The sequence below is a fragment of the Myotis brandtii genome, unplaced genomic scaffold, assembly GCF_000412655.1.
Source record: "Myotis brandtii unplaced genomic scaffold, ASM41265v1 scaffold1460, whole genome shotgun sequence".
In the NCBI taxonomy this organism is placed as follows: Eukaryota; Metazoa; Chordata; class Mammalia; order Chiroptera; family Vespertilionidae; genus Myotis; species Myotis brandtii.
In genome coordinates, this window is record NW_005355248.1 from 237,643 (window position 1) to 253,207 (window position 15,565).

Sequence of the window (15,565 nt, forward strand, 5' to 3'; positions counted from 1 at the left end):
GACCAATGAAATGGAAGGACAGTGGGTGAGGTGGGGAACCAGGAGCCGACTGGCCGAGGAAAGTGAGGACGGAGACCTGGCTGTGGGCTCAGTGAAGGGAGGACCCAGGCCCTGGCGTGGCTGAAAGCCTGGCTGACAAGGTCAGGAGAGAACGGGAGGGGAGCACTTAGAAACGCAGTCTAGACGCTGCTTTGGGCTGGAGGTGGAGATGGGCACTTCGTGGGTCCCCTCGGCCCCAGGCTTGTGCCCTGTAACATGCCTTCCGAGCTCCTGCCTGGAGGAGAGCCCCACAGTAACCACACGCACAGGCTCGAGCGGGGATGGTCCCAAACCCCAGGTCTCTTCCTTTCTTACCTTCCCAGGACTTTAAAACCAGGGATAGTAATAGTACCTACTGCGGGGTATTGTAGTTAATCTCTATAAAGATTAATAAGGTAATAAACATGGAGTGTTGAGATCTATAGCTATTGTTGTTATTGTCTTTTCAAAAATGCAAATCCGATGGTCAGTGACTCCCCCTTCCACTGCCCCTCCTCATTCGGGTCCTGATTTCATATGCAGTGTATCTCCTTCACATGATACACTCCAGGGTACGGATAAGGGCATTTGTAGGCCCCCAAACCCCCCGAGGGCAGAAAGCCAGAGCTGCTCTGCAGGTCAGGGCTTAACTTTAGGGGTGCCATGGACAAGGACGTCCACTAGGGGGCGAGCAAGGGGGCAGGAAGGCACCCTCAAGCTGGTACAGGTGAGCCCTAGGCAGTCTAAGGGGCATCGTAATGTCTGAAGTACTTTTTGATTGTGTGGTGTTTGCAGTTATCAGGCGCCTCTACCATGGATAGCAAAGAGTTGGCCCAATGTTGATAGAAAAAGAAAGAAGAGAGACAGACAGATAGAGGGAGACTGGGAAAGAGGAGAAGAGGGAGGGAGGGAGGTAGGGAGGAGGGGGAGGGAAGGGAGAAAGGAAGGAAAGAAGGAGGAAAGGAGAGAAGGGAGGAAGGGAGGAAGGAAGGAAGGGAGGAAGGAGGCTGGGAGGAGAGAAGAAAGGAGGAGAGGGAGGATCTAACAACAGCACCTTGGTCAGAGCTCTGTTTTTCTCAGGGGAGGTGACAGAGGTCAGGAAAGAGGTGGGGAAAGAGGAGCTAGAAGGGGGGGGGAGTGGGGAGGAGGAGGATGTGAGACTGCGTTAGAGAAATGAGAGAAAGCAGCCCTTCTGGGACACACACAGTGAGCAGCACAGCCTCGCCCGGGCCAGGACAGGAGCCCCCGGTGCAGAGCCGGGACGTGGGGCCGCAGAGGGACCGGACCAGGACGGTGCAGACATGGTGAGCTCTCAGCCTGAGAGGCCTCAGGTGCTCTGCAGAGCCCCTTCTCGGGGTTGCAGAGGCGGTTGGCAAAGGACAGGAGGCAACGCATTTCCTTTTTGGGTTGAAAAAGCCAGGAGCTAAACCTGCCGGGGCCCCTAGAGCCCCCCCTCTCATGGTGCTGACTCCCCCTCGCTGTCTCGGCTGAGACTGGGGCTCCCTGGTTGCAATGAGCAGCCTTGCGGGCAGACAATGTGTGGTCTCGCCCTCCAAGTTGCTCAAAAGGCATCTCTTTTTACTTGAAAGCAACAGAACTGCTTTTCTTTCTGGTGTCTGTCTGGCTGTCCAATTCTTTTAGGAATTGGAAGCATCATAATCGAGTGGGAGATTTTAACATTCAACCTCAATGTCAACAGCCCATTAGACACCAAGGGACACTTTAAAACAATCCATACTAAGGGTCAAGTGGTTCCATCTAGCAGCTCAGCAGAGAAGCGGGTACAAAACATTCCTGAAATATAGAAAAAGTCAGAAGAGTAACAAGCAGCCCCTTGAGGCTAAGGCATGAAAATAAAGGAGCCACGTATCAGTTTTGAGGCAAATTTAATGCTTCTCTTTCATTCGTGTCTGAGGAATCAATGCCTTCGGCCGCGTTTCGTAAGCCCACGTGTTTCGATTTGAACTCGAGGAAAGGGGTCGGAGCCTCCTCAAGGGGCTGTGCCGTGGGATTTAAGAGTGTCGTCTTGTGTTTTATCTGCAGCCATCGCCACGGAAGCATTGGAGCGCTCAGAGGGCCTTGGAGCTGTGGGTGTGGACAGCGCTCTGCTGGGGTACGTTCTGCGATTTGTGTATTGCCAAGCCTTTGTTCGCGTGTTTATTTTTCTTAAGTGTCCACTGGGTGTGCAGAGTCACAGGGAAATGATCAGGCAGACACTGTTCATTCCACCCTCCGGTGAAGCTCTTTCCTCCTCTCATCTTCGGTCCTTTCCCAGAAATCCCTTGCACCTGCCACACCCTTGGCTGCAGGCCCAAATCCTGATGAACCCACCAAGATCTGAGTTAGGAAGGAAGAAGGTCAATTAAGAAATATCTAACAGGGAACTTACAATCTATACCAGATAGTTAGCACCGCGCTTTCTATGATTCACCGACAGTTCAGTGGACATCAGTTCTACAGTTAAAATGTGAGCTTTTTTTTTTTTTAATATATTTTATTGATTTTTTACAGAGAGGAAGGGAGAGAGATAGAGAGTTAGAAACATCGATGAGAGAGAAACATCGATCAGCTGCCTCCTGCACACCCAGCGATGTGACAAATGCTAGGTCTGATTCTTCAAGAGTGTTGGCAGTTGTTTGGAGCATTCCCATTGCCTCAGTAAGCTAATGTCTTCTGACTCCCTGGCTTGAAATTTCAGCTCTGGCCAAGCAAACGCGCTTCCCTCGGCCCCTCACACGTTCCTTGCACCATGTCTGCCCATGGCCCCTGGGGCCCTGGTGAGTCCCTGCTGTGTGCCAGGCACTGATCTTGGCACTGAAGGTCCAGAGAGCAGTGAGCCGAAGGGTTTCCTCCCTCCAGAGCTGACCTTCTGGTGGAATGCCCCTTCACAGTTCGGCCCACATGTCCGTGCTAGGACATTCCTTACTCATGAATCCTATGTGTCATTTCCGATATGTTTGACTTGCTCCAGATTAATTATGTCTTCTTTGCATCTGTTATGCCTCGTTTAGAATCTGTAGGAGACTGTAAAATTGGACCTGTTTTCTGTGATATTTCTCCATGGTGTTGGCCCTACAAGGGTGAAAACTCAATCAATGTTGATGGCTGTGAAAATGTTTACTTCACGGGAGAGCAGTGCCTCACAGATCATACCTGCTTAGGACGGTCCATGTTATCACGAGGTCATTGTGTGGCTATGTGTTTGTCTTGGTTTCTTCAAAGGGCTCATAGTTGAAGCACCCATGATGATTACACACCACCAGTTGACAATGGTCCATGTTATCACGAGGTCATTGTGTGACTATGTGTTTGTCTTGGTTTCTTCAAAGTGCTCATGTTGAAGCACCCATGATGATTACACACCACCAGTTGACATCTCTGAGTCCAGGACACGATCTAAATACATTTCACAATCCTACACCGTTTGGTTTTGTACACATTTGTTGTTGTTATGTAGTTAGATGTCTAAGGCTTGGGCTGTGGACGGAAGTTTTCCCAGAAGCAGTTCTTCCTGCACTAAATGTTATCTTTCTGATACAAAAGACATCACTTAGAAATATATCATTATTCCTGTCTTCATTTTACTTCTCTCCGAGAAGTGTAAGTGCTGGCCTTTAGGAAAGTATCCCGGGATTAAAAACAAAAGGCAGTAAATCTTAGAGATATAGGTTATACTTAAATTACTTTTAAACGATGGACAGCTACTAAGGTAAACACAAATTTCTGAATTATGTTGGTTACATTTCACTTGAAAGAATTTGGAGAAAAAATTATTTCATGTAAATAAATATAGAAAGCCACCAAATTTGTCTAAAACAGAGCTATGTGCAAAAGTAGTCTGTATTGTGGTGAAAAGTGATTGGGACTAGCAGGGGTATTTTCTACTTCAAACCTGCGAATGACTCATTCTGCACCAAGGCGGTAACTTACACCTTTGCTGAGTCGGTTTCCTCACGTCCCAGGAGCGGGCTCAGCCTGGGTTAGTCCTCCAGGCGGTGTCAGCTGGGACTGAGGTGTACACTCTCGCCGATGTCTTTCAGATTTCTCTGCCTACCATGGGACCGACGGCTGGACTTACCATCATTCCGAAGAACCCATGAACTGGCCCAGAGCTAGAAGGTACTGCCAACAAAACTACACCGATCTGGTTGCCATACAGAACAAGGGGGAGATTGAGTACCTGAACAGGACGCTGCCCTTCAGAAGCACCTACTACTGGATCGGGATCCGGAAGGTGGCAGGCGTGTGGACCTGGGTGGGGACCAACAAGTCCCTCACGGCCGAAGCCGAGAACTGGGGCGTCGGGGAGCCCAACAACAAGAAGTCGAAAGAGGACTGCGTGGAGATGTACATCAAGAGGAGCAAGGATGCGGGCAAGTGGAACGACGACGCCTGCCACAAGCCCAAGGTCGCCCTGTGCTACACAGGTAGGGAGGCCCGTGGAGAGAGCCAGGACTCGCCGGGGATGCTGGGCAGAGCGCCTGGTGCTTTCTGAAGTCAGCCCAGGCCTCCAGGCAGCTCGACCAGTCACTGCCGAGCCTTCCTGGAGTGCGAGGCTGGTCCCAACGCCCCAAAGCTGTGCCCCTAAATCCGTTTACATCCGGATGAAACGTGTACAGCCCCAGCTGGTTTTGCTCAATGGCTAGAGCATCAGCCTGCGGACTGAAAGGTCCTTCCCAGGTTCGATTTTAGGTCAAGGCACATGCTCAGGTTGTAGGCTTGATCCCCAGTAGAGGGCAAGCAGGAGGCAGCCAATCAATGATTATCTCTCATCATTGATGTTTTTCTCTCTCTCTCTCCCTCTCCCTTCCTCTCTGAAATCAATAAAAATATATTTTTTCCTTTAAAGACAAGCTGTGTATAAGGAGGAAGGACTAGCCAGTGGTTCTCAACCTTGGCTGCACATGAGAATCACCTGGGAATCTTTTTAAAATCCTGATTTCCGGGCCTCATCCTCCGGAAATTCTGTTTCTTTGTTACTAATGTTGTGGCCCCACCCCATAACAAAGAAACAGAATTTCCGGAGGATGAGGCCCAGAAATCAGGATTTTAAAAAGATTCCCAGGTGATTCTAATGTGCAGCCAAGGTTGAGAACCACCGTCTTATAAGAACTCTTGTGATTATATTGGTCCCACCTGGATAATCCAGGATACTCTCCCCATCTGAAGATCCTCAACTTAACTACACCTGCAAAGCCTCTTTTGCCACATCCTATGTAATCCTATATAATAAAAGGCTAATATGCAAATTGTCCCCTCAACTGGGAGTTCGACCAGGGGGCAGGGCCAGTAGGCCAACCACCCATGGCCCCTCCCCCTGGCCAGCCAGGCCTAATTGGCCCCAAGTGGGGCGGGTGGGCCAGACCCCACCCATGCACGAATTCGTGCACAGGGCCTCTAGTAAGATAATATATTCCAAGTTCTGAGGATTACAATATGGATAATTTTGGAAGGAGTCATTAGTCTACAACAGACATATACATGCTGGCATGCCCCATGGTCGGAGACAATGCTTTTTAGGATCCATACAGATCCTTCAGATAATGGTTTTGGTCAATGTGGGCAAAAAGGGCAAATCTGTAGCAGAATATGTATCAATTCCAGCCAAGTTGAATCACTGGCCCATCCAGGTAGAATATAAATCAACGATCCAGTGAGTGGCTGGCTGGTCCCTTTGCAGGATCGTGCTGCATTGGGGGCTTAGTGTTGGTCTCTTGTGCTGCCATGTTGTGCACTTGGCACTAGCAGGAGCCAGGTCAGCACTGTGAAGTAAGAGCCCTCCCTGTAAATTCCACAAAGAGAACCTTCACCCTTGCCACCAGGCAGAGCTTCCATCTCTATGGCTACTCTGCATGTGCCCTCTGTGACCCCACTAGGTGGACAAAAGCAGAGTCTAGCTGATATGACTGACGGAATCATCATGTCTATGTGGTCATTTATTGTCTCTTCCATGATGGTACGTTACCTGATGGACACCGCCATGTGATTCAGATAGCCACACTTTGTGCCCATTCCCATAGCTCCATTCACATGCCTCTTGGGACAGCAAGGTACCAGCCATTCTGAGAAATGAGAAGTTCTGATCAGAAGGCTGGGCTTGCGACATGTGGGCACCTTTCCGTAAAGATTTCATAAGTCAGGATGAAGTTTCAATTCTCTTCTCAACAAGTCTTTCCCAGAGCCACAGAGAACACGGGGTCAGGAGGACAGTGACACATCAGGTGTGGCAGATTCCTGCTTTTAGAAACTCATACCTAAAGTGTGAAAGACAGGGAAACATTTGTTGTTAGAAGGGCAAGTTGCCCAGAAGGTAATCTCGCTTGTTTATGTTAATCCTCAAAGTCATACCAAGGCAAGACCAAAAAGAAGAGTTCATTCACATAATGACATACAGTACATATAGGTCGGAGATATATAATAATACATACAACACATTCATTTGGGCTGGGTATTTCAGAAGATATAAAGGCAAATCTATTATAGATTCTGCCCTTAGAGGATTTACAGTTAACTGGTGGAAATTATATATGCTCATAATTTGGTTTTCTTGAAAGCAAGGTAAGCCGGGGTAAGTTTGCAGGGACTGGAAACTGCCTAATGAAGCAATCTGGCCTTTATTTAACAATGGGAGGCTACTGGTATCTTTTTTATTGACTTTATTGGGGTGACATTGGTTAATACCTGTTATAGGTTTCAGGTGTACAATCCTATAATACATCATCTGAGTGTTGTATTGTGTGTTCACCACCCCAGGTTTAGTCTCCTTCCATCACCATTTATCCCCCCTCTTGCCCTGTTCAACCTTCCCCACCCCCACTTTCCTCTGGTAATCACGGCACTGTTGTTTGTGTCTGTGAGGGTTTTTTTCTCCTGCCACTTAGTATCGTAACGCCTGCATTTAGGGCAGTTATCCTAGAAGCAGTGCAGGAGATGGAGTGAGTAGCAGAAGGGGAGACAATGAGAGGATCATTAGGATCCTCTTGAAATCGCGCAGAGTCGTGGTGGTAGAAACAGAAAGGGAAGAAGATACAGATTCAAAGGAAGGAGCCTTTGACCCAGTCAACTCACTACCGAGAGACACATCAAATCCTTTGACAGAATTGGTTGAGTTTCAAAACTATGTTTGAAGTATCTGGTGCATAAAATATAAGATTATAAGGAGGGGAAAAAGCAGTATTTGTAAAGAATAAAGAATTGAGGCTGAAGTAAATTTAAATGTCAACCAACTGGAACGGATCTACCTCATTTCACTCGATTGCAGAGCCATGACTCCTACCCAACTCTACACCCTCACTCCATTCCAAAGCTTTGTTTTCTAATTCTTACATCGTTGGCATGTCCATTCCCTTGTTGAACATTTAATCTTTTTTGTCTTGACTTCCATCGTATCACTCTTTCCTGGTTTTCTTTCTACCTGTGATCATGTCTCTTTGGTTTTCTTCAAGGGCATGAACCCAAGCCCACACTGTTGTTATGTCTCATCTTCTATCTCTTGTCCATTGTTCTTTTGATTCTCTACGCTCCCTTTGGTCAAACGTACCAACTTTTGTGAATTCACGAATCTATGTGAGCTTGGACTGATGACCTGTTTCCAGCCCTGAACTCCAAATATACAAGCACATCCTTGGGATGCCCACAGAGTGCAAAGCCACTGTCCCAGCAGCTTTCCACTGTATTCCTCATCTTCGTGTGTGGTACCACCATTCATGCGAGCGCTCTGGTATGTGGCTCTCTCACCAGCCCTACATGTACACACAGTAACACACTACTCATTTTAATACAGTATGATTGTTTCTCCAATTTGTCTCCTGCTTGTCAATTCTACTGCCACTGCCCTCATCAACCTCCTCCTAGATCAGTGGTTCTCAACCTGTGGGTCGCGACCCCTTTGGCTGTCGAACGACCCTTTCACAGGGGTCGCCTAAGACCATCCTGCATGTCAGATATTTACATTACGATTCATAACAGTAGCAACATTACAGTTATGAAGTAGCAACGAAAATAATTTTATGGTTGGGTCACAACATGAGGAACTGTATTTAAAGGGCCAGAAGGTTGAGAACCACTGTCCTATATGATTGCCTAGTTTCTGAGCTGCAATCCACGACTTTCGATGAGTGCCCTTCAAATATGCACACTATGGGCAGGCTGATCAATTGAAAACAATCAAACAAACATCACATGTCTGTGGCCACCCACCCTTTCATGTCCACCTGTCATTTGTCCTACGGGATAAAATTCTAAACTCCTCGAGGCCTAGAGTGATGCTGCTGTACAGTGGGTGCTCATGAAATCAATGAAAAAAGACAGTGGCATTTTGTCTTACCTCCTATCTTTCTCCCTAATCTCATTTCCCCCCCCCCCCCTTCCCCATCTCCTCTTTCCTTTTAGTGACATCAGAACGCTTGCAGTTCTCCACACTGACCTTGCGAGCTCTGTATCTCGTAGATTGCTCATGGATTTCTCTCTCAGTTTGCACATGGTTAATCCACCGTGTGCAAACATTGAAGGCATAGTTCAGGGACCATTTCTTTCAGGAAGCTTTCTGAGGACCCCCATTAGGCGAAGTGTCCCTATTTTTGTTCTAATACCTCCACGTATATCTTCCTTACGTACCCGCATTGCTGAGGCCATCTATGCACGTGTCTGTATCCCCTGGCAGACCGACCGCACAGGAAGTTGGTGCACATCTTACCTGTCACTGCATCTGTAGGATGGAGACTGTGCCTGGAGTGTATCGGGCACTTGCTTGTGGGCGTGGATTGAACTGGACAATGTAATTCACTTTAATTTGGACTTGGACTGGATATGAAAAAAATATAAAAAGTCTTCCAATTCCTTGGATCCATTCTTTATTAAAATATCAAGAGCAGGATCACAGCAATGGCTCAAACTTAATAAAATACAAGGCACGAGAGTTGCAATATTGGCCCAAATAACATGGCAGAGCCTAAAATTGGAGACTGACTTTCAGCCTTAATGTGATCCACTGCACCACCGACCAGAGCAGGGAAACGGATGCGGCTTCTGCAGAGGGCTGTCCTACCAGAGGAGCTGAGGCCTGGCACCAGCTAGGGAGGGTGAGGCAGAGTCCAGGCGGAGACGCTGCCTAAAGACCAATTATGGACACCCCCTCTTCCTCCAAACCTCCCATCCCAACGCCCTAATATTCTCAGTAATCTCCAGACCGAGCCGGTCATTCTCACTTAAACACGTGTAGGTGTAAAAATTCTCTCCCCAGATAATGCCACAGATAACAAGAAGATGAGTTCTTGCTTAATTAAACTTCCCGTGAGCCAGGCTCTATCCTAAATCCTTGCCCGGCATTCGATCATTTAATTCCCACACCAACTCCAGGAAGTGTGTACAGTCAGCTGAGCTGACAGGGTTCGTGGCCCTGTCACCGCCCTGGTGCTCAGGTGGCCGTGCCTGGACTCACGAGCCACCAGGCCCTCTCACCTCCCAATGCTGTCTCTCTTCTTATTCAAGTGACACGGTGTGCGCCCCTGGAGGGCCCAGAGCTGGGCGCCATGGCCTGCAGCCACCCGCTGGGGGACTTCAGCTACAGCTCGCGGTGCGCCTTCAATTGCTCCGAGGGAACAGAGCTCGCCGGGGCGGAGGAAACCACCTGCGGGCCCTTTGGGAACTGGTCATCTCTGGTGCCCACCTGCCGAGGTGAGCGCTGTCCCCGGACTTTGTCACGCAGCCCTGGGTTCCCACCGCGAGGACACGCAGCCCGGTCTTGCTAAGAGGCCTAGATCTTCTGCTGGAGCATGACTTAACCTAAGTCTACACTGTGATGCTGCTCAGAGGGGTAATTGTTAATAAAACTAAGGAGAAACACTGCGAACAAAAATACCAACCCAATACCTCCGGGGCCCTCCCACAGTCCAAGAGTGCTTTTCAGCAGTCACCGTGGTTACGCCGTGTCTTTCCCTCCTCATTGTCAGGGCGTACACCATCCATCTTGCTGAAATTTGGGTTGTTCTCTCCTCTCAAAAACACCTGTTTTATGTGGTGCCCTTCTTAACACCAACTGATTTCCTTCTCCGAGGGCAGAGCTCTTTTTTTAAAAAAATTGTTTTATTTGTTTATTCTCAAAATCATTTTTTAGCTTTTCTCCTTCAGGAACTCTCAGGAGAGTAATAACTGCTGTAAAAACAAAAACACCGTGTCCTGGTCTTTCTCCATCCGAAATAGGGTGGATGTTTCTTTTTAGCTGGCGAGACGATCCCCTTGCGGAGGAGACTTGGGGGGGGGCAGTTTTGGTTACATTTTCTACATCGATGCTTCTGACTCACTAGTTTAAGTGGTTTAGTTCTCAAAAGAACTGTCAGAATCATTTATGGAAATCATAGCACTTGGTGAAGGCTTAGGGCGGGGGTGGGGGGATGGGCAGACTAGAAGGGTTCAATGGAGGAAAAAGGGAACACATGTAATACTTTCAACAATAAAGATTTAAAAGAAAGAGAGAGAGAGAGAGAGAGAGAGAGAGAGAGAGAGAGAGGAGAGAAAGAAAGGGAGAGAAAGAAAGGGAGAGAAAGAAAGGGAGAGAAAGAAAGGGAGAGAAAGAAAGAAAGCACTAAATTGACCAACCCACTGAATTTTATAGAAGTTGAGGGACTTGCTTCAGAGAATTGGGATGTTTCTCAAAATTGCTCAGGGAGACTTTGGGGCAGGGGAAGGGTGGGCATTCTCTACACTCACTGAGAAGGTTCCACAGGGCAAGGCCAGTCCAGGCACTTCCAGCGGAGATGGAGTGACTCCCAGAGGGGCCACCCTCCCTCCTCTCTCACCTCCCACCTGTCTCCTGGCTTCACCCCTGCCTCTCCACTCTTCATAATTCTCAAGAAAATAAATTCTGGAAGCATGATCAGGAGCAATTTCTAGGTTAGGAATGGCTGGGGTCCTGTGGGTGGTTCCACAGTTGAGTCAGGCAGCTTTGGCTAAATCCTTTGGTCAAGAGAAGGTCTCTATTCAGAACGTTTTTTCTTTTTCTTTGAAGTGATTCCATGTGATGCTCTAACAGCACCTGATTTGGGGACCATGGACTGTCATCATCCCCTGGACAACTTCAGCTTTAACTCCACGTGCACTTTCAACTGCTTAGAAGGAACTGAGCTCATCGGAAAGACAAGAACTGTCTGTGAATCGTCTGGAATCTGGTCCAGCCCTCCTCCAATATGTCAGGGTGAGTCAATTTGTCCCAATCTCCTGAATACCTTAAAGATAGAGCAGATGTGGGAAAGACATAGTAAATTTTTATATTTCATTTTGCTTAACGGATGTGCTTTAAAAATAAATTTGTACATATTAATTTACTACATAACCCTTGACTATTCTTGCCTCTTCCTTCAATGACAGCCATTTCTTTTTTTCCGGCCAATTCTCAACTCCTTCTATCTCAGTCCTTAACATCTAAACTCACTGTCTCTACTGAATTACTTCCTATTCATTCTTCTATTCCCGTGCAAGCTCACTTCTGTTAGTCCATTAAAATGCCGCTGCCACGATCACCAATAACCACAGGATTCCAAAAGCAGTGGATGCATTTCTATGATCATTAAGCTGAAGCATCCAAATCTGTCTGTGTATAAAGGGCTGACTCCCTCATCTCTCAATACCTCCACCTGACAGTAGGTGCTTAATAAATGCACATTAAATTAGCTTGTGAAAGACAAGCTCAATTCCAAAAGCAGTGGATGCATTTCTATGACCATTAAGCTGAAGCATCCAAATCTGTTTGTGTACATAAGGGCTGTCTCCCTCATCTCTCAATACTTCCACCTGACAGTAGGTGCTCAATAAATGCACATTAAATTAGCTTGTGAAAGACAAGCTACCCATGTCTGCCCCTCGAGCCATTTGCACCAATGACTTTAAATGGTGTGACCCGTGGAAGCTGTCTGAGAAGCTGATCTCTGTGGGCCAGGGAGTGGGTAGGGAATTAGGGTGTTCAGGGAAAGACTGTATCAGGCTAGGCATCCTTCCCTGTCAAGGCAGCCAGTAGGTGCCTTCTGTTTGGATCCTCTGGGACCATGAGCCTCGTTTCCACTATATAGTGGGTGAGGGGATGGAAGCCCCTTGAAAGGGTTCCTCAAGGTCATGTGGAGAACAGGGATGCCGTCAGACTCTGTGCCAACATGCAGAAGGGAGTGCCTTTCACTGGTGCCACCGATTACAGATGTTTCCACGTGGCATTTTTTCAATAAAGGTTCCCCAGTGAACTTGGTTCACACTTACAAGAGGACATGGAGGTGTGTCCCTTTGTGTATTTGTGATGGAAGTGGGAGGAGTGAATCATTCACAGGTCCGTGCAGGTCCCCGGCAGGTAAACCCCAAGTGCAGACGCACACACAGCTGCTTTAAAGTAAAAGCACGAATGGTCTCCTGCGACTGACAAGTTACCTGTTCAGATCACTGGCTTTTATTTTTCCTACAATCATGTTGGGCCTTTTAGCTCTTCTCTGATTTAGAGTCCCAACCATTCAACAAGGCCACGGAGCTAGATACAACGATGACCACTTCTTGACAAGGCTTTTAGGTGCATCTCCCAGAAATTCCACTATTGACCAGTCTGGGGATGGAGATGGCAGAGGTGTGGGGCTAGAAAAGCCAGTCCAGTCCTTGTCTCTGCCATGGACTCATCGCGGGCCTCCCCATGCCAGTCTCCTCATGTCAGATGGCACCAAATGGGCAATGGTTGGGAGATGGAAGGAGGGGAAAGTCTAACCTCAGGAAATGGCACTATAGAGATCGTGCTGCGGCCTCATGCGAGGTGCCCCCCGGTTCTCTCTCAGAATTGGACAGGAGCTTCTCCATGATCAAGGAAGGCGACTACAACCCCCTCTTCATCCCAGTGGCAGTCATGGTTACCGCATTCCTGGGGCTGGCCTTTATCATCTGGCTGGCCAGGCGATTAAAAAAAGGTACGTGCGTTTACCTCCCTATGAAAAGACTAGACCTGTAAAGAGAAGAAAATAGAAACCCACAGGAAATTAAGTACGAGAGCTTCTGAAGCCGGATAGCGGGCGAGGCTGCACACCTTAGGCCCTGGACACGTGGGAGGCAGCCTCGCACACACTCGCATTACGACACGTGGGCTGATTTTTGTTTTGTTTTGTTTTTCATCCAACAAACTTTAAAATAAACGCACAAAGTCCTGCTTTCTTCAAGGCACCTCGCTTGGGTGATAACCTCACCGAGAGCCACACACCGCGTGGCTTCTGACCTGTGGAGTCGCAGGTCCCCGGGATACACCTCCACATTTCTCCCCCGTGCCTACTCACTAGCGACTCAGCCCCAACAAGGTACTGAGCTCTCCAGCTTCCCCTCCACTCTGGACTGGAGGAGAAGGGAGCAAGGAGGGCTGCCCCGAGAAGCCAGTGTCTGCCCTAAATGGCAGATGAGCCCACCAGGGAGGAACGGCATCACTCACCCACCTGCCCCTGAGTATCCAAACCCTAACATGGACCAGCCTGACGGTTACAGACCCACAGCCCGAGGCAGACCCTGATGTGTGCTGTCCCATTGGCCGGACTCAGCCAGCAGAAATGTCCAAGACTCTGAAACTCATGCATAGTAGGCAGCTTTTAATACACCCCTGCTTCAAGGTCACAGTAGGCAGCTTTTGATACATCCCTGCTTCAAGGTCAGGGGCCATCGGTGACCTCAAAACAACTGCTAAGCAGCTGTGTGGTGTTGCCATTTTAATCCCCCTTCCATCATATGAATTAGCATGTATTCTGTTCGGTGAATGTGGTATGTAAGGGCTGCACCCCTCACCCACCCATCCTCACTGGCAAGTGCAGGAATAGTAGCTACCATTTCTCAATAGTCTTCACTGTGATCGGATCTTTCATCCTAAATTTAAGAACAAGGGAACCTGATTCGTGTTCTAACCAACCAGCAAGACGGGGTGGGGTGGGGGATGTGCGAGGACCTCAGTAGCTGTAACCTGAGAGCATGAGGAGTTAGTGCCTCTGCTCCTGCTCTTAGACATTTGCTAACATCGGGTCCCATCAACTTATAGGACCGTACTAAGTATGTAAGTAAAAGGCAAAATAGGAATGAGATTTCCCTCCCACTACTGATGGTCGTTTCCATGGAGACTTCAAACCCTAGCCCAGTGTCCTCTTTCCTCCGACATTGGGTGGCAGTGGCTGGACAGAGGGGGTAGAGCATCATGGGTAAGGGGTAGCTGAGTAACTGTTGGAGACTTTGGGGCTGCGAGTCACCAGCATAGGAGGATATTTATTCCCAAGTTCTAAAAGCTTTTCATAAATGCTAGTAGAATCAAAAGAACAGAATTGAAGTCACAGTTGTTCAGTGAGGGGGGGAGGGGCTGGCTGAGGCTGATTTGTAAGCAGGGGTGAGAAAAGGCAGTGGGGCTGTTTTTACATTCTTTACCTTGGAGTCATTTCTGTACAAGATCTTAAACTGATAACCTGAAAACTGCGTGCCCCGCTGTGGGAATGAGTGTGGGGCAAACAGGAAACAGATAACGGGCAGTTCGCCTGTTACAGTTATGCCAGCAGAGAGCACAGCCCGGAGATCACTGGCTGTAGGAAGGTCATGCTTCTCTCACAAAACATCCAAACAGCCTTCCTTTCTGAAACCTCTTCTGGTAGCCCCAACTTCAAGTCACTTTTGCTTCCAAAAATTGTAGTTGTAGGTTAATTGAAATATGAAGAATATTTTTTTCCCTGTAGAGACAATGTTAGAAATGACGGGCTAAACCCCTATAGATTTTCTAACACAAGAATAAAAGGGAAAAACAATACATCTGGATCTATGCAGAACTCATCGGCACTGAGAACTTTATATGCTTTTGGGGTTTAGGAAGCTGGAAAAGGGACAGGTGAATCTTTACAGAATAGTAGTCAATAAAACGTCCAGAATCCGGACCCTGTCCCTCTGTCCTCAGATGGCTCTTTGGAACCGGCACTTTGACCCTTGTCCTGGCTGTGTTGACCTCCAGACCTCAGCCCCTTTCTTCTGAGAGAGGAATCGGGGGCTCCAGAAACATGCCCTTGTGCATGGGTTTGTCTAGAAACTTTCCCCCCAGCTGACTAGCCATTATCCTTGGCCCTGCTTGGTAAATGGGGAAATGAGGCAATAATGTGGTTTTTCAAAATTTGTAATGTATTTATATTGATTTCAGAGAGGAAGAGAGAGGGGGAGAAAGAGTGAAACATCAATGATGAGAGAGAATCATTGATCAGTTGCCTCCTGCACGCAATCCCACTGGGGATCAAGTTCGGTCACAGGAATCGAACTGTGACCTCCTGGTTCATGGGTCAAAGCTCAACCACGGAGCCACACCGGCCGGCCAGAGGCAATCACGTTTTAGGCCTAATCTCTAAAGTCCCTGAATGTCAGCAGGGCCAGAGCCGGACTCCCATCTGGACATGGCCCTGAGGCTGCTGGTCTCTGGGTTAAGGAGGCTCTGTTTTCCCCGGGGGTGGAAGACCCTTCCACCGGGACCACAGGACTGGAACAGGGCACCCGGGCACCCGGCCACCAGGGCACCAGGGCACCAGGGCAC

At 48.3% G+C, this 15,565-nt stretch overlaps 1 protein-coding gene across 1 annotated transcript in view; it reads left to right on the plus strand.

Moving 5' to 3' along the window:
- Positions 1-1,163: 1,163 nt before the first annotated feature.
- SELL (selectin L) overlaps positions 1,164-15,565 on the plus strand; it is a 29,216-nt gene continuing 14,814 nt past the window's right edge. Inside the window, exons 1-7 of the mRNA XM_014535581.1 lie at positions 1,164-1,322; positions 2,062-2,131; positions 4,059-4,502; positions 8,410-8,462; positions 9,405-9,693; positions 11,024-11,209; positions 12,819-12,947. Of these exons, the coding sequence (XP_014391067.1) occupies positions 1,320-1,322; positions 2,062-2,131; positions 4,059-4,502; positions 8,410-8,462; positions 9,405-9,693; positions 11,024-11,209; positions 12,819-12,947 (1,174 nt within the window). The 5' untranslated portion in view covers positions 1,164-1,319. The remainder of the gene's footprint in view (positions 1,323-2,061; positions 2,132-4,058; positions 4,503-8,409; positions 8,463-9,404; positions 9,694-11,023; positions 11,210-12,818; positions 12,948-15,565) is intronic.